Genomic DNA, 18,032 nt, shown 5'->3' with positions numbered 1-18,032 from the left:
GCAATACAATTTACATATAACTTATGCATATTGAAATAATATATTATCATATATTATTTATAAATTATATTTTATAATACCAGAACCCCATAAAATTTCGATGGTACTACGGAGGAGGGGGGAGCACCCACCCAGCACGGCAGCCCCTTGCACTGAACGGTTCACGGTTCGTCAAACAAATGACATGTTTAGGCATCAATGAAACACTAAAAAAACGCCTTTTACTTTCTCCTGACGGGACACCTTGGCCGACTCCCTTCTCCCGCTCCATCCCTCCCTGCTCCCGCCCACCCGCGGGCGGGGCGCGCCGGGGTCGCCGCGCGTGCGCGCCGGGGCCCACGTTGGGATCCCGCGGGTTCCCGGGAGCCTTCCCCGGGAGCGATGTTCCGCCGTCCGCCGCGTAATTTCCGCGGCCGGCGGCGCGCAGCCTCCAGCGGCAGCAGCGAGGGCGAGCCGGAGCCGGCCGCCGCCCCGTCCCCAGACTCCGGCGCCAGCTCGCCCTCGGAGCGGGACGCGGAGGCCGAGGGGGATCCCCCCGCGGGGCCCGGCGCGGAGGGGCCGCTGCCCGCGGAGGAGCCGGCGCGCAGCTCCCGGGGCCGGGCGCGCAGAGCAGGGGCGGGCACAGCCCCAGGGCAGCGCCGAACCGGGGCCGCAGCGGGGCCGGGCCGCGCCGGGAAGGAGCTGCTGAGCTTCGGCGGCGAGGAGGAACGGGAAGGTGAGGAGGGACCGTGCGTGTGTGTGTGTCCCGGAGGGCAGGGCCGGGAGCTCCGGGACAGGGCTGCCTTGGGCTCCCGCCTCAGCGAGCCCCGCGCCGGGCACCCTCCTGCCTCTGGCTGTAAACGTAGCCAGCGGTGCTGTGTCGGGGGAGGGCTTGCACGGTAAACCCATACTAAAGCGTGAGCTGGGCCTGGTTAGTCTGGAGAAGGCTGAGAGGGGTCTCATCACTCCATCTAAATATCTTAAACGCGGGTGCCCGGAAAATGGTGCCGGACTCTTTTCAGTGATGCCCCACTAAAACACAAGAAGTTCTACCTCAACCTGAGGAAGAACTTCTTTACCTTGAAGGTGACAGAGCACTGGAACAGCTGCCCAGGGAAGGGGTGGAGTCTCCCCCTCTGGAGACATTCCAAACCCACCTGGACATGTTCTGTGTTACCTGCTCCAGGTGACCCTGCCTTGGCAGGGTGTTGGATAAGGTGATCTCTAGAGGTCCCTGTCAACCCTAACAATTCTGTGATTCTGTGAAAAGTACTTTGACAATTTATGTCCATGTTCTTTTGGCTGGGAAACACTTGAAATCTTCTTACAGCTGGAGAAAACCAGAGAGAACAAGTACTGTGTGATGCCATGACTAGTTAATGATGAACAAGCTTAAATAAATGAAACCTAAGTGTTTAATTGACACTTCTGAGCTGTTACTGTTGTGGTTGATGGTAAGATGTGGCCACCTTGGTGGAGATAAGCTGCAAAGAGACCCTGCATTTCAGCAATGCAACATTGCTGTGTTGAGACAGCTGAGCTGCACAATTTTTAACTAAGTGGTGATGGATTATGAGTGATAAAGCCATAGTTATATTTAGAACTAATCCAGTCAGAACTGAAAGCCTGGACGTGGCCCTTAGTGCCATGGTCTTGTTGACATGTTGGTGTTTGGTCATAAGTTGGGCTTGATCTTAGAGGTCCTTTCCAACCTCATTGATTCTGTGATTCAGAAGTTATGCTGTACACACATAGAGATTACATGCACTTTTATATGTAGTACATACATATATATGTGTGTATATTGTTGGCTTTATTAATGTTACTCAGAATCACTTTGTTTTATCTGGTAGGTGAAGAGTTTTTTAAAGTTAAAAAGCCATCCTTCAATGAAGTAACCTTTAGAATTAAAAAGAGGGAAAGCCTATTGCCTGCACAGACAGAAGCTGAAGAAAGCAAAAGTAAGTCCTTTTTTTGGTTAAATATATTAAGAAGTGAAGAGTGATGTAAAAATACTGCTGTTAAATGTTAATTGAACCCAGAATTATACTTACAGTGTTAGTTTACAGGTTTATAATTGTAATGTATTTGTGCTGAAATTATTTTCAGTTTGACCTTGGTAAAAGATTATCAGAACTTGGAGGCTGTTCTTGAGAAAACCTGATTATCCAGAACCATGTACTACATCAAAGTTAACAAAGTTCTGATAAGTTTATACCTCAACATCATATCGTTCAAACTATGGGCCAGGTATCCATTGCTTATTGCTGTCAAATTGCAGTTTGATCTGAGTATTGGCATTGAGGGAAAATGTGAGCTTAGTAGCATTTTGTTTGATGAAACTTAATGTAAGCATTATTAATTGTGTGCTCTTACAGCATTTAAATATTTTAATTGAATGCAGTCAATAGCTTTGATTATTCTGGTAGTATCCCTAGTTTCATTGAACTATAGACAGTGGCCTAGAGAGGCTCTGGACGCCCCATCCCTGGAAGTGTTCAAGGCCAGGTTGGATGGAGCCCTGAGCGCCTAGTCTAGTGGAAGGTGTCCCTGCCCATGGAAGGGGGGTTGGAACGGGATGATCTTTAAGGTCCCTTCCAACCCAAGCCATTCTGTAGTAAGTTTCCTGTTGGAATATTTGGAGTTTGTGTGTTTTAGAAACAAATGTGTCTGAAAGTTCTCTTTACATATTCCCCTTTTGACACCTCTGTCAATTCACAGATATAGCATATTTGCTAATGTTAGATAAAAAAAAATTAGACTGAAGAATAATTCCCTTTGAGGTTATGATTCAGATGAGATGGTAAATTTTCTTAGTAACTTCTTATAAAAGCATATCATATTCTTATAAAAGGTGGTACATTCTGTTGTTCAGTAATCTGATGATGTACTGAAAGTATAGTGGCAGATGAAGAGAAATAAATATTTTAAAACAATTTGATAATAACTGGAGACAAGATAGATATAAGTTTATAGTTTAACTAAGAGCTCCCTCATTGTTAATGCTTTAAAAAAGTGCTTTCTAAATGCAGTTTTTCAAGTCAAGAATCCAAATATGCTGTAAGCAATCAGAATATTAATTAGTTGTTATCTGGGAGTTGATCTCATTACTTTTGTGCATGTAAATATGCTCTGTGTCTCAGAAGGACTCGTAGTCTTTCTATGGGAAGCATCATCAAAGATGCTTTTATTCAATACAAGAACTGGCTTGTAAGTGACTGTTTGGAATGATACAATTTGGTATGTTTTGATGGGAACAGGTGGAGATAGACAAGTGACCAGCCTTTGCTGCAGCAAGGCATAAATAATTTCTGGTAACCAGTTATGGCACATCATATTCCAGCAGCTGAAACTGAAATAATGGATCATACTTTTTTCCCCCCTAATACAGAAATCTGTCAGTTGGAGCCTGGAACTGGCAACACCAAAGGCACTTGTGAAGAGCAGGAGGAGGAGAATGAGGATGAAACTTATTCTTCACTGAATGAAGACTACAACAGCTCAGACTCTGAAAATGAATCCAGCTCTCCACGGAGGAGAAAGGATTTATCACCACGTGAGTTCCCTTTTTTTTTAAGAAAGCTATTTTAGAACATTCTGTGTTTGAAGTACATGACGAGCAAGATAAGTCCTACTCAGCTTAAACCACCTAAGGTATAGGCATCAGTTTATCCTGAGTCAGGCCTACCCTTCTGGAAGAATAGCGATGGTTCCCCTGTATTTTTAGTTGCAAACATTTGTTGTCTTCCTCTGCTAATTTTGGAAATGGATCAGAAGTTATGAGCATTGGTTATAGAAGAAAGGCAGCAGAAAATTCCTCTTTAGTGATGCACAGTTCCCTTCATGAGGTGAAAATAAAACCTCACTCCGAGGCTGATTTGTAAACTCTGGATTCCTTTGTAAGCTCACTGAGTTACCTAACCCTGATCTTTTAGGGAGACAGAAAAACAGAGGACAGGCTAACACTGATTTATTTAAAAGAAAAATGTTTGAGCTTTGTTTTTGGAATGAGCGCTACTTTTTAAGGATGCATTTTCCATTTCCTTGAATTCAGTGTGGTAGAAAACCATTTTGTGTCCTGTATCCAAAATGGTACAGTGGTGCTGAACAGTTGTGATGATTGGCATTAGGTGTAGAGTGTTGCTTTTAGTCTTTAGCTTAGATTTTCTCTCTCTTTCAAGCAGGCAATATCCCCAGTGCAGCTCACATTGAGGCTGCTCGGAGGAAGCGTCACTTAGCCAGGACAGAGGCTGATTATCTTCCCCTGGATGTGTCAAACAGTCCTCTGGTCCCTCAGAGAAGAGGAAACAGTGATTTAGACAGTGAAGATGAGTCTGAAACAACAAATCTCGATTTTGCTCCTAAAATGAGAACTCTTAGGCAGAGGATGACTGAAGACATGGGTGAGTTTGTGTTGTTTCTCCCAGAGGCTTTGTTTTACCGTCTGGAACCATGTGGGATTTGTCCAGTAAGGAGTGAGGCTTTGGTCCTTATTGCTCTTGGAAAAAGTCTGTACAGTTGGTACTTGAGGTTTATATGGGTCATTAACCTGGTTCAGGTCTCACTTGTGGGGGTACAGGATACTTTGAGAAACATTAAAAAAATTATTTTTGGCCTTGTTGACTGCAAAAAGAATGGCCTTGTAGAAGGCACATTTACTGTGAATAAAATTACTGTAAGTTCTGCCTCCTGCTTCTGGTCTGGTCTTCTAAGTGCTCTCCCTGCACTGACATTATAACTTGTTTTGAAAAATGAAAAACAAACAAACAAACCAGTATTCCAGCCCTTCAGAAGTAAACAAACGTACTGCGTGCACAACATAATTGGCTTTTCCACTGCTTTTATTCTCTTAGAGCTTCTTATGGTGTTGTTTATGAAGCACAGGTTTACTTTATTATTTGAATAAGGGCTATAAGGAATGTATAACTATGAGCAGAATCTGCCATTCAAATTAATGCTAATGAGATTTTTGTATCTGTAGTAGAGTGTATGTTCTGGAATGCTCAAGGGTTTGTTGGGTGTAATGTCAGTGTCTATACTTATACTGTTGTTTGCATGTATTATACACAGCTTTGCTTTGAGACATAAAAACAAGATGTTTATGTGCCTCCTACTGCAGTAGTAGGTGTCTGAGAAATAGTTGGGGAAATTAATGTTAGTGTGACTTCTACAAATCCCAGTAGCCTTTTCCAAGCCTTCCTTGCCTTTCAGTTTTGAAGTCCTCCATCTGCAGGTTTTTCATCTGCTATTTTTTGGGTGTATCAATTCTCAGTAGTGGTTGGGAGACCCATTGTTGCTTTAGATGGAGGAGAACACGAGACAGGAAAAAATAAAGGGCGTAGTTCCATCTAATAATGATTGTTTTAACTTCCAGTGTCTGTGGGTGATGGATCAAGTGATGATGAAGCCAAGTGGGAAGAACAGCAGATAAAGAAAGCTGTTAAACTCTCTCAGGTGACACATGCTTTCCTAACCACTGGAAGTTGCTTTTTGCTCATAGGCAAGAGAGCTTGTCTGGGGAACTGTTATATGTCCTTCCTGCCCTCTCATTAGAAAGGATTTTAGGAAATTATTCCCTGATTCTTTAGGGAAAGGATGATTAGAAAGATGGGAAGATCATAATGAAAATCTATAATCTCTGGCTGTTGAGGAGCAACATGGTGGTGTCAGCCCCAAAGGCAGGTACCTGTTGTGATAAGAGATCACAAGAAGCAGAGAAGAAAATTCTGATCTCTCTGCCATGCAAGGGGTCTTGAAAGCAAGAATATGCAAGTAATACAAATGTTGCAAGGTCACAAAGCAAAAATTACTCTTTTAATCTGCTAAATTTCTGTTGAATGTCAATCTGAGAGGTGTCTCCACAGTTCAGCAGAATGCTGTCTTTTTCCCAGTAAGTAACCGGCAAAAATAAAATGTATTCTGATGTGCTGGGAGTTTTGTTTCTCGCTTGGATCACTTACTCTGGATTAGCCTAGGAGCATCTGAATAACCAGCTCTTTATCAGAATTGACAGTTGTAGAAATTTTTCCAATTTGGGGAGTACAGGAGTGGGAGAAGATTCCATCTTTCTGAGACTGGTGTTCAAATCCAGTAGGATATGTGTTCTTAGGTCCTCATACTCTACTTGTTTATGGAAAAGTTAATTCTGCTCTTCAGGAAACAGCAGCAATTTTTAGCAGTAGACCTTGTTAGTTATGGACCTCATGCTTGAGTTGGTTGGGTTTTGTCTAGACATTTTTGTGATTGAAATATGTATCTATATCAGTTGTCCAGTATTCAAATGATGTCTTGTTGATCTGTAGAGTTGCAAAGGGAGAAATGGTGTAAGTGGTGTGTTAAAAATTGACACTTAATTCTTGTAGGAAATTTGTGATGATGCCTCTGTGCGTAAATATGAACCAGCCAAACCCAAATTTGATACCTCTGTTTCTCTACCACCTGTGAATTTGGAAATTGTGAAGAAGCGACTGACTGAAAGGTAACTCCTTAACTTATGAGTTGTCTGAGTTTTTGTCACAGAATGAGACAATAGCTTCAAAGTCTTATTCTTTTTTCCAGAGTATTGGGCTTTTGTTGGGTTGTTCTTGTGTGTAATGATGTCTAATGGAGTACCACAAATTTTTTACTTTACGTGGCAATGCTTTGTTTTAGGGGAGCATTTGGACTTTCCAAGACTGTTTTTGTCCACTTGAACTTTAGGAAGTAAATTTTATTTATTTGGCAGCAGCTTTTTATGCTTGCTGGCAGTTCTTGATAGGAGCCTTGGCTCGATGTTTCATTTGCCCAGCAAGCAGAACTTCACTGCGGGCAGGTGGAGCTGGCACTCCCACCCCTCCTATGGTAATTCTTAGACCAGCTGCAAAAATAACCCAGTATTTCCTAAAGCAGCCTAAGTTCTCTACAGGCTGTTCAGAACGTGCCTGGATCTTTTTCTTTAGTTGTGTGCCAGGCTGTGACTTTTCTTGAGCGGCTCAGCTGCTGTGTGGGCAGCTGAAGTGTCCTGGGTTGGATGTGGAAACCTCCTAGAGGGCCTGTGGGAAGGACAGCTGGGGTCAGGCATCCCAAGGTAAGCCATCCTGTCATCCCTCCCAGCGCTGGGAAGCAGCTGTTCAGATAAGTTTAGACAAGTAACTTAATACAACTGAAACATAAATTGTGCTGTGAACTTGCACCAGGCTCTCTCTGGATATGCATTGCTTTGTACAGACCATCATTGATGCATTTGTTTAGAGAATTGAAGCTAAGTTGGACTAAATATTTTTTGAACTTGTATGCTTTCTGAGCTTTAATTATCTGAAGGGAATTGAGTTAACTGAAGTAGGAATTTATGTACAGATTTATGTACAAATAAGGAAAATAAGAATACAACTGTCAAGAGTGGGAAACCTGTCTGGAAAACAGCAAGAAGAGGAAGGGGAACCTGTTTGGTGTAAACTTTGTAGATGTTTTTAACATAATAAGTGCTGAAATAGATTATTCTTTTTTCTTTTTAATTTGTAGCACAGTAGAATGCAATAGCTTAGTCCAGCTATTTTCTTTGGGAAGCGTTCAGTTCAGGGAGGTGAAGTAAGTTGTGGTCTTTGTCTTGATTTTGTTACAGGCTTGCTCAAGCTGAGCAAACACTTGGGATGTGTAAGGAGGGAAGGGGAAAAAAAAGAGAGGAAGCAGAGTTGTAATATATGTGAATGTTAGTGTGCTACCTGTCTAATAGTGACAGCTGTAGACCGAAGTTTTTGGATTTTATCATATACTAGTAAGAGTTCTCAGTTGGTTTGTATTTAATAGTGAGCACACTGTGAATGCTTACAGGTACTGCTGTCCATGCAACTTGTGTTACACTGGTATGGACATGTTGATGTGAGCTGTAGTTCTCCCCAGATTATGTTGGGTAAAATCTATTTAATAATCACATAATTTGGCTTTTTTGTTTTTCGGAAGTGTGGTGTATTGAGGAGTCCAGGTAAAATATCAGTGGTGCTTTCAAAACCAGCACCACATAAATGACATTTGTGTCTCCAAAGCATGATGTTTGTCCACAGCCTGTGCTTCTGCAAATGTTGGCATGGGTAAATCTTTCGGTGCTGCTCAGGTCAAATGCAAGTGCTATTATTAGCACAGGCAAAGATTTTTTATGTGATTATAATGGGAAAAATGTTTTGGAATGGATCAGCTGTTAAGTTGGCAATGGTTCTGATTGCCTGGCTTTCTCTCTTTTAGGATCACATCATTACAGGATGTGCACCGTGCGCACCAGAGAGAGTATGAAAAATATATGGAGGATATTGAGAGCTCAAAGATGTCTGTCCAGGAATTAGAGAAGTCTTCAGAAGCAGCTCTGAATTACAAATTCTACAGGGCCATGAAAACATATGTAGAAAACTTGATAAACTGTTTGAATGAAAAAGTATGTATATTTTCCTCCTTTTTTTTTGAGATGATAAAGGTATATTCTGTCTATGAAAAATGAGGAATACCACCCAGTTAAAAATCAGTTCTATCAGAATCAAATTTAATCTTGTGTCACTTTGCAGTTGTGAATTTCTTCAGGTAACTCTAAAGAGAAGAGATGTTAGTTAGTGAATACATTTTCTTCAATGGCTAGCGCCTCAAAAGCAAACTGACAGAAAACAAGGGACACCAATATTGTCCTGGTGAACCCTTTTGTATGAAATTGTTACCTTGATGAGTAACTGGCATTTGGTTTGTGTTTTCAGCCTTATAAAAGAAGCCTGAAAAACTCCAGTGACCAGTAACTTACTTGTCAATCTATGATACTTCTCTTCTAATTTCTCAGCTATATGAAAAACCCATGGAAATTGGTTTTTGTTCGTGCTTATGAGATTTAAATCAATTGAAAACCTGATTAGTGTTTACTGTATTTCAGCTGAAGGACATTAATGAACTGGAATGGGCTGTACATGCACTTCTTCAGCAACGAGCCTTGAGAGTATCGAAGCGAAGGCAAGAGGAGCTGAAAAATGAATCTGCTTATGTTCAGCATCTGACAAGTGAGTATGAAGTTCAGGTTTTCAGTGAGAAAATAACTTCTGTCTTCGAGCAGAAATAGTTAATTTTTGGGTTGATTTTAAATTTCACCTTTGCTCTCCTTTCCCCTTCCCATTGTCAGTAGGTGTGTTCTGCTGTACCTCATTCAAAATTCTTACCTTGGTAATGCCCATGATGCTGTTTTTCTCTGGTTTAATTTCTCTGAATATAACATGACCAAGTACATTGTCAATTTTTAGTTGTTCAACTCAGCAATTTCCCATCAATTTTTAAAAAGAGAAATGGGAGTCAGTTTTCCAAGAGGTCTCAAGTTGGAGAATTCTTGCTTATTATATTCTGTCAATATCTGAAAAATCATTTTTACCTGAGAGTGTCTGTAAGGCTATGTATGTGCTCAAATTGGAGATTTCAAACCAGGAGGTGACACACGTGTGGCAAAGCATGAAGAGAGAAGCCACTTTGTGTAAGGGTTTTATCTAAAAGAAAACTGTGTTTCAGTCACTGCAGGAAAAATTAGTACAGTTTTCTCAGCTCATAGTTTCTTTCCACTCCAATGTATTGTTTGTATGCTGTGAATCTCTAGCTGCTGCTATTTAAAAAACCCAAACAAACCAGACCTCCAAAACCAAACTCTTTAAAACTGTTTAGGAAAAGCTGAGAGCAATATGCTTGGAGCTGCTGGGAACAGATGGAGGCCAGATGCACTGGATCCTGGTAAATACTAAATCATATGGGTTCAGTCTTCTCACTTCAGGGGATAAACTGCTGATGAGAGAAAGTAGCAGATCTGGATGGTTTTGTAAAATGGTGTAGCATACTGACAGCAGGTGTAAGGAGAAAAGGGTAATAATGCCATAGCAAGAGTTGCTATTAAAATGATTTTACCTCCAGCTCATTACAAATGAGACTGTGGTTGCATGTTTAGCAGCACACAGCATTGTTTTTTATGTTCCTAGTTGTATTTAATAGAGTGGAAAGGCTGTTTTTGCTTACATGATAGTACTTCAGTAGTAGTACACCCTTTTTCTTTGGCATGTTTTGCATGTATAAGCCACTTATTAGTGCTACAAGGAATTTACTCTGGATTAACTCTGGATACTGTTAGAATTTTGATTAGGTTTGTGCTTTTGTTGGCTATTTTCTAAATTTAAAAAACCCAAACAACAAAACAATAGGAGGAGATTCTTTGTTTCCTGTTTGAAAACAAAACAGGAACTTTAAAAATGTACCACTTTATTTTTGGCTGTTTCTGTCTTCTCATAGGTGGGAATGACAAACCAACAAAAAGTAGATTGGAAGGTGATGAGAAGACCCAGATTCTGGAAATGTGTGAGCATCGAAGGTAACTGTTAAGTAGAGGTGCACTTAACTCTGATAAATGTGCTGTGCACTGATGTCCTGTCATTCCTGCAGTCATGAATGTAAACCTGGAGGATTACTAAATGAGATTGCACTAAAAATATTTCAGTTTTTGCTTTCCAAAACTTGAAGTACTTGGAAGCCATCTATGTGTTAATGTCATTCTCTTCGTGTTGATTTGAAACTGAATGCTAATAGAGCTGGATATTTTAAATTAAAATGACTTAAGTGAGACAAAACTATGAGGGGAGCTTTTTTCTTCCTATTTTAATTAATAATGGGAACTTTTACAGAAATATATTTTTGTATTACTGTATAAATAGCAAAATTGGGCAGAATTGTTTCTGCTGGAGAGGTGGTGGTGAGTGAAGCAAATCAACCTCTAGCCCCCAGGTCTGCTATCAGCGTAGGTCAGACAGACGGTACATTTTGGATGTTCAGAGATTGGTACCATTTTTTTTTATATTATTGGGAGCTTTGAAAGTTTTACAGTTGCAGTGGTAACTCAACTCATAACTGTACTTGGAAGCAGCAAGTACCTTGGAATTTTAATGGATGTAAAGTGATATAATAATACCAACTTCCACTCAAAGCAGTTAACTTTTATTGCTAATTGATGTAAATAACTATTTAAAAGTATTTATGCAATATCACTTCCATATCATGTATCATCTTTCTGTGGTAGAAATTCAAGCCATTGATTTTGCAGCCTGTTTTTCTTGATGCCATGGTACAATAGTTTTTAGAACCCCACTGGCACATGGGGGCTATCACCTCTTTCATGTAGGTTGTTGAACAAGTGATCCAGGACTGACAGGACAGTCTGAGGTCTCAGTTGTTTACTACACACTAAACTATCAGACAGGATCCAGTTCCATGCCAGATGCTTGGTGTTGCAGATGGGATGAGTTGTTTGCCTCATCAGTGGGAATGAGGTGAAGGGAAGGTTTTTGCATAGCTTGTGGGAGAGGTCAGAGATGTTGCTCTAAGCCCTTGGATTTCAGTTCCCAAATCCCCTTCTCCTTCCACAGTTCAGGAGTCCTTTTGGTTTTGTAGTTACTGTTGCTCCGCCCGTTGCCTCTCCTTAGGCTGTTGTTCTCATGGCTTGTTTTAAGTACATTTTTTGGAGTTGGATTATTTTTCTTTAAGCTTTCTCCTGCACACACAGGAGAGGATAACTCATCTGAGTTCATTCCAAAATGCAGGACTTGCAGGCGGCAGGCGAGGGAACAATCAGGAGAAGGAGATCACCACGAGGGCTTGTCGAGTGACGAGGAGCTGACTCCCACAGAGGTGGATGAGTTCCAGAAGAGCAAAGGTTGGTGACAGTCCTAATGTAATGTCCTAGAACAAGATCTCTTGCTGATACTTCTTTAATGATTTTCTTTTTAAGGAAGGGTAGAGGAATACTTCAATTGAGTTCCATGTTTTTAGTTGCACACTGTAGGAAAAAAATGTACCCAGGCAGTTCTGGCTAATGACTTGGGAAGAATAAATGAATGGTTGTAGATTTCTTTTGGTGTCAGTTATGTGGTGGCAGCATTATGCATGGCTTTTTAAACTAGAGGTAAGATCTGTCAGATTATGCCAAAGCTGATCTGACAGTACTCAGTGCAGTGCTGCAACTTGTTTCATAAAGGCAATTTATTTCCTGAAGCTAGAGAGTGAGTTAAAGGTTGGTGTTTTAATTATCTTGAGTGAATAGATGAAGAGGAGTAGGGAAAGGCATAATACATTTTCTTCACATAACAGCAGAAGGGTTTTCATGCCTGAAATTTTATCATTCTGGAATAAAGTTTGAAACATTAGTGCTTTTATAAATCTGTGAAATAGACAATGAAGAAACTTGCCTTTCCTTGGTCTTCTGACACCATTTTTTTCTAAAACTGGGTTTTCCTGGGAGCTGTTTTTAAACCATTTCAATGTCAGATGTGTCAAAGACAAATAACAAATGCAATTCTCATAAAAATATCTCTTATGTCCTATAGATGCATAAACTCTTTAGCTTATGCCTCAATAAGTTCTGTGATTGTTTCTTTTTATTCCCAATGAATATTATCCATAGATAACGTTTTAGAGGATAGTAGGAAAATCTTTGAAGATGTACATGCAGATTTTTGTGACATCAGAAAAATCCTGTTGAAATTCCAGGAATGGAAAGAGAAGTTTCCTGACTCCTACTGTGATGCTTACATCAGTTTCTGCCTGCCTAAGCTATTAAATCCATTGATCAGAGTTCAATTAATAAGTTGGAATCCTCTTGAGGTAGGTGCATCAGCTGACATTTTTGTTAAAAATTCTGTGTTTGTGTATTATGTATTAATTTGAAAAATGTTTTTTTTCCCCTATACATAACACAATGCATTAGAAATTAAGAAAGCTACTGTGTTGTCTCAAAAAATTGAAGCACATGGAATCTTCTTAACTTTTCCCTTTTACCTCCAGCCCCTTTTGCAACACGACTGTAAAAACAGTTCTCTCTTTTGGAGACACTTGAACAATCCCACCCATTAAATTCTAACTTTAAATCTAGTTTTGCTGGTTTGCTGTGTTGGCCCATTCAGTGATGAGGGTGGATCTGAAATCAAGTGGGAATCTGGGGTGTCATTGGATAGAGCTTTTCTCTTAATGCTGACCAGCTGAACAACTAACAGGAGTCATCTTTCAGCAGAATTTTACAGAGCTGGAAGAGATGCCCTGGTTCAGAGCTATAGAAGAATTCAGTGATGCAGAAAATGTATCTGAATCAAAAAGGGATGATGATCATGATAAAGAAGTTTTGCCTAGAGTGATTGAAAAAACTATTCTTCCTAAAATAACAGGTATGATAAGATTGTATCGAAAATGTTCACTGCAACTATGCAATCAAACCTTAAATAAAAATTATAATATCAAATAATGTTGGTGATATCACAGTGCTCCAAGATGTAGTGATTACATAGTTCCACAGAGTGAGGCTAAGGTGGCCTCTTTAAAATTATTGTGAGAGGCTGAGCTTTTTATATGTTTACTTCTGTTACATTGTAATGGCTTGAAACTAGGACAGATAAGTACTTGCATATTATGAATGAAATAAATTCCTATTTTTTTTTTTTCAGCATTTGTGAAGAGTGTGTGGGATCCTTTATCTACTTCACAGACAAAGAACCTTGTACAGCTTTGCAATAACATCTTTGGAAGACAAATCCTTTCCAAAAATGAATCCAGTCGAGCAAGAGAGGTAAAAGCTCCTGTGGTAGTGAGAAAGGGGAACTTCACCCACTCCGTGTAATTTTGTGTGTGTTCCTATGGGCACTGAGAACATTGTCCTGAAGTTCTTTGGTTCTGATTACTTTTTTGTTTTGTCACTTAGTATTAAGATGACTTAACAGTTAAACTTCCAGCTCTCTGATGCTCTCATTGTTGAAGATGATGAGGCAGAAATTAGCTCCTTTTCGTAGAAAAATTCTGCCTGTATCTATCCAGAATCTGTTTCTAGATCTAATCTTTCTTCACTGCAATAACAATGATTTGCATTAATTATCTTTCCAAATTTGAGCTTTAACTGCTTGTAATACTTCAGTGGTCCATTCCTTAAGCTTTTATTTATAAAGTAAGCTTAGAATTTTAAAACCTGAGAATCCCCAAAGGTTGGTTAATTGGTGAGGAGAAAAACTACTATGTAATCCTAGAAATCCTTTAATAATTACTCTTACATACAGTCACTCTAGCAGGCCCTTCTTAGCCTGATTCTGGGTTTATTCTGATGTAAATCAGGAGTTTTATCTAGTGGAAATGGGGTGGATTAACTGGTGAAATGGGATAGATGTTTGAGCCCTGAATATGAAAAGAAATATTTTAAAGAAAATGTTTATGCCTTGCAAAATTTGCTGTTTTGAAATCATGGCTTAAAGGTAAGAGATACAATTGATCTTAGCCAGAACTTAAAATAAATAAATAGGCTTCAAAAAAAAGGTTGGTGGCAATCTCTGGCACCTGAAAACATGTTGCCCTAAAATGCATACTATCCTAGCTATGGTGATTTTTTTTTTTACATAGAATTTAACATCTTTTAATGGAGATCCCATGTGTATAACTTAGTTTGGTTTTAATATGTACAGTTTTCCTGCTGCACTGCAGATTAACATGCAAAAAAAAGCCTCACTTAGGGATATAAGGGATATAGCAAAACCCTCTAGGCTAAGCCTATAGATAATTACAGCTGTGATTTGTCTGCTGTTTCTATTTTTTATTCAGGATCTCAATGTGTGTTATATACAAATGGCAGCTGCACTTATCTCTAAGGTATCAGACCTCTGGGTGAACTAAATAACCATTGCAGTTGTTACAAATGGAATATGAAGTCTTTCTTCTGAGGACGCATTATAATTCTTTTTTAATAGGATTTGATGAACACAGTTGTCCTAAGGATGAAGAAATCTGTAGAGGAAGATGTCTTTATTCCTCTTTATCCAAAAAGGTAAGCAGACCCTGTGACTCTCCTAAATTTGTATTTTTTTTAGTTCCTCTACCCTTCTCCCTATAGATGTAAAAGAAATATTGTAGATATCCATAGCTGAGAGATCAGATGTCTGTTTATCTTCTTTTAAATCAAACAAAAAATAATCCTTATTTTAACTTTCTTCCCATGACCAGCACTGTGGAAGACAAGTCATCACTACGTTCAAAATTTCAAGAAAGACGGTTTTGGTCAGCTGTTAAGGTAGAGAAAAATAGGGCTGGTTTTGTTCTGTTTGTTTTCTTTGAAATTCATTTCACTGAAAACATTAAAACCCCAGACAATATTCCAGTTTCCCTGCTATTCATTTTGCCTGTCCTCCTCCTTGACTCAGAGCAGGTTAATTTTCAGGTAACTTAACCTCAGGGTATTTTACCTTCACAGACATAGCCTTACACCACACTCAGAAATGACATTTGTAAGGATTTATAGTGATTGAGGCAACAGAAAAATCCCATTACATAATAATACTGACATGAACTACAAAAAAATCTTTGTGGTGCCACAAACTGTAACATCATGATGTTATGAGGGACTGTGTGTAGTCTTGTCCTGAGCAGATGTAGTGACTTTTTCACTTCTGTCTTGGATTCTCTGACAGTTTTAGTTGCCTTCTGTACTTAGCAAATTATTAAACCTCGTAGAAGGGTAAAATGCTCTTCCCTGCCTTGGGAGGTCATACATACACATATACAGGTGTATATATACATATATAGAGATGCACTTTTAAAATTAATTAGGTTATTTACTATATGCAGTAAATTATTAGTGGCTAACTGCCCACAAGTTTGGAGAGTGTAAATCCTGGGGTCTGAGTACTTGAATTGGGTGCACATATTATCTTTTTATCTCTGTCTTGCATGAAACTTTTAATATTTTTAGCTCACAGCCACCAGTTATGCAGATTCTTTGTTTCTTCATTATTGCAGCTGCTCTCCAATGTTGTTCTTTGGGATGGGATCATCCAGGAAGACAAAGTCCGTGATTTGGGACTGAACAAGTTGCTGAATCGTTACCTTCTCCTGAACATCCTAAACACACCTCTAGGGCTGGATAATATAGAAAAGTGTAATAAGGTAAAAGATCATGCTCATTGGAAGAGGGTGTATGCTAAAAGCCTTTTGTTCTTCATTAGTAGGGGTCAAAACTGAAGATGAAACATTTAAAAAAATAAAATTTAAACATTTAAAATCTGTTTTATTGTCTTTTTTAACAACCTTGCTGCATAAGAGCATTTTAGAGAAAATTCTGGTCTGTCGGTTCTTAAGCGTGGAGAGAGTTCTTAAACTTGAAGAAATAATGCTCATTTGAAAGAAAAAGCACAGTAATAAGCTAAACTTGCCAGAAGGTTCCTGTCAGAAGTGATGTGTCTTGGTTAAATTGAAATGCTTGTTAAACTTTTTCCAAATATTTATGGTATCAACAGGTGGTTGCATGCCTCCCAGAAAGATGGTTCCAAGATCTCAAGGGAGGATCGACTCTCCCTGAATTACTGAACTTCAGCCAGCACTTGCTGCAATGTGCCCGTGTGCTACACAAGGACAATCACAGGTAATGGATGAGGCTGTCCTTGGGATTCCCCAAATACTTTGTGTTAAGAACTTTTTAAATTCTGTAAATATCATATATTTAGCACTTTAAAGTATGTTCATGTCATATATATATTTATATCTGAAACGGAAGATGGAGTCTAATGTGAAGGAGCATTTCAGCAGTCCTTGTTTACTGTGAGCATTTGAGGTGGTTGATGATGCATGCTTTTAATGAGTAGCCAAGAGTAGCCAAGGTCATGAAACAAAAATGGTACTTAAGTCAGGTTCATAGAAGTGCTGCTATAATTTTTTTTTCTTTTTTTCTTAAATAGTGATGAAATAAAAGAAGTTCTTCTCCTGCTGGTGAAAATTGGAGCTCTGCATATCGTAGAAGGCTTCATGGAAGAGCATGAACTTGAACACCTTAAACCAATGATTAGGAAATAGAAATTTTTGACACCATGCTTACATTACTGAAACAAGCCTGGTATTCACACTAAACCAGTTCTAGTATGAAATTGGATTAGTGGATCCTGCCTACTCAGAGAGGTAGTGGTAATCACTGTCTGGGTGTTAAATACTTGAGGTGTTTTTTCCAATGTCTTTTACTGCCATCTACTCCTAGATTAGGGAGTATTTAGAAGTTGCAGTTGTCAAAGCAATGGTTCAGGCATTCTAAAATGTGTGACAGTGCTTTACTGCTGTATCCTTCTTGGAAGGAATCCTGCAAACAGAAAGTGCCTGTGAACTTTTATCACTGCTAGCCAGTAAACAACTTGACGAGTTATTTTCAGTATTAATTGCTGAGTATCATTCTGACTCAGCAGTCACTGAGCTCCTCTGACTTGTGGTCCACAGTGATTTTTGGTAAGGTTATTGTTAAACCATTCCTAGTGGAAAAGAGTTCATGATGCTGCTGATACAGAAACAAGGGGAGTCAGTGTGCAGGTAGGAGTCAGGATTTCCATCACAGCCATGGTGATGATGAGAAGAATAGAACAGCTTCAGTTACTTTCTAGTAACTGGAATTCTAGAAATCTCCCATTGCTTCCCAGTAAGCTCTACAGAGCTCTACTTCTTCATATCCTTATTAGATTTCTAATGTTTTCTAATTTTGTGTATTTGCAATAAATACTGTTAGAGAATAACAAGGACGTTTCATTGTAAAAACTGTAGCGCATCACAGAATCTGTATGTTTGTGACTATTTCTCCAAAATCTTCTGGGACTAGAATTTAACTCTAGCAGACTTAATCCCTATGCTTTCTTTTTATATTTTTTAAGTTAAAAAATATTTTTGTAAAATATTTTAATTGTAAATAGCTTTGATCAGTATTACAGACAAAAGATTAAAAATAATTTGTTTTATTTTGAAAATAAAATACTGTGGTAATGACTCTTCAATTCCTTAACATGTGACAAAAATGTTATTAAGATGTACGAAGAAAAAAACCCTCCAGCTCCATTAACCTTCACTAGCTTTAGGATTTATGTTATAAATACTGCTTTCTAATAATCAGTTTCTGTTGCTTTTCCTCTCAGAATGCCAACAAAAATGCAACTGCTCATCAGCAATCCCCACAAGCTCATGATCTCATTGCTTTTCTCTTGTTCTGCTTTGTCTCATCCCAGCTTGTCTCTAGCACCAGCCTTGTGCTA

General features: G+C 39.2%; 1 protein-coding gene across 4 annotated transcripts; it reads left to right on the top strand.

The window, feature by feature from the left end:
* Positions 1–314: 314 nt before the first annotated feature.
* GCFC2 (GC-rich sequence DNA-binding factor 2) lies at positions 315–17,777 on the top strand. 4 transcript variants are annotated; one of them, XM_042032852.1, is made up of 18 exons: positions 315–715; positions 1,833–1,940; positions 3,371–3,535; positions 4,161–4,382; positions 5,354–5,433; positions 6,342–6,457; positions 8,197–8,383; positions 8,864–8,987; positions 10,249–10,327; positions 11,550–11,662; positions 12,410–12,609; positions 13,013–13,166; positions 13,443–13,564; positions 14,727–14,803; positions 14,980–15,046; positions 15,772–15,918; positions 16,269–16,393; positions 16,707–17,777. In XM_042032852.1, exons 1-18 carry the CDS (start codon positions 382–384, stop codon positions 16,819–16,821), a joined length of 2,535 nt encoding a protein of 844 aa, XP_041888786.1. In that variant the 5' UTR covers positions 315–381; the 3' UTR covers positions 16,822–17,777. The 4 variants fall into 4 exon arrangements, with proteins under 4 accessions (XP_041888786.1, XP_041888789.1, XP_041888787.1 ...); XM_042032855.1 differs by having other exon boundaries at positions 316–715; positions 4,164–4,382; positions 13,016–13,166; XM_042032853.1 differs by having other exon boundaries at positions 316–715; positions 4,164–4,382.
* Positions 17,778–18,032: the final 255 nt, after the last annotated feature.

This window comes from Corvus kubaryi, unplaced genomic scaffold, assembly GCF_017639235.1.
Source record: "Corvus kubaryi isolate FWS band 111438036 unplaced genomic scaffold, C.kubaryi_AGA036_p1.0 37354, whole genome shotgun sequence".
Classification (NCBI taxonomy): Eukaryota; Metazoa; Chordata; class Aves; order Passeriformes; family Corvidae; genus Corvus; species Corvus kubaryi.
The sequence above is the reverse complement of the archived record's forward strand: the minus strand, read 5'-3'. Positions and strand labels throughout refer to the sequence as shown.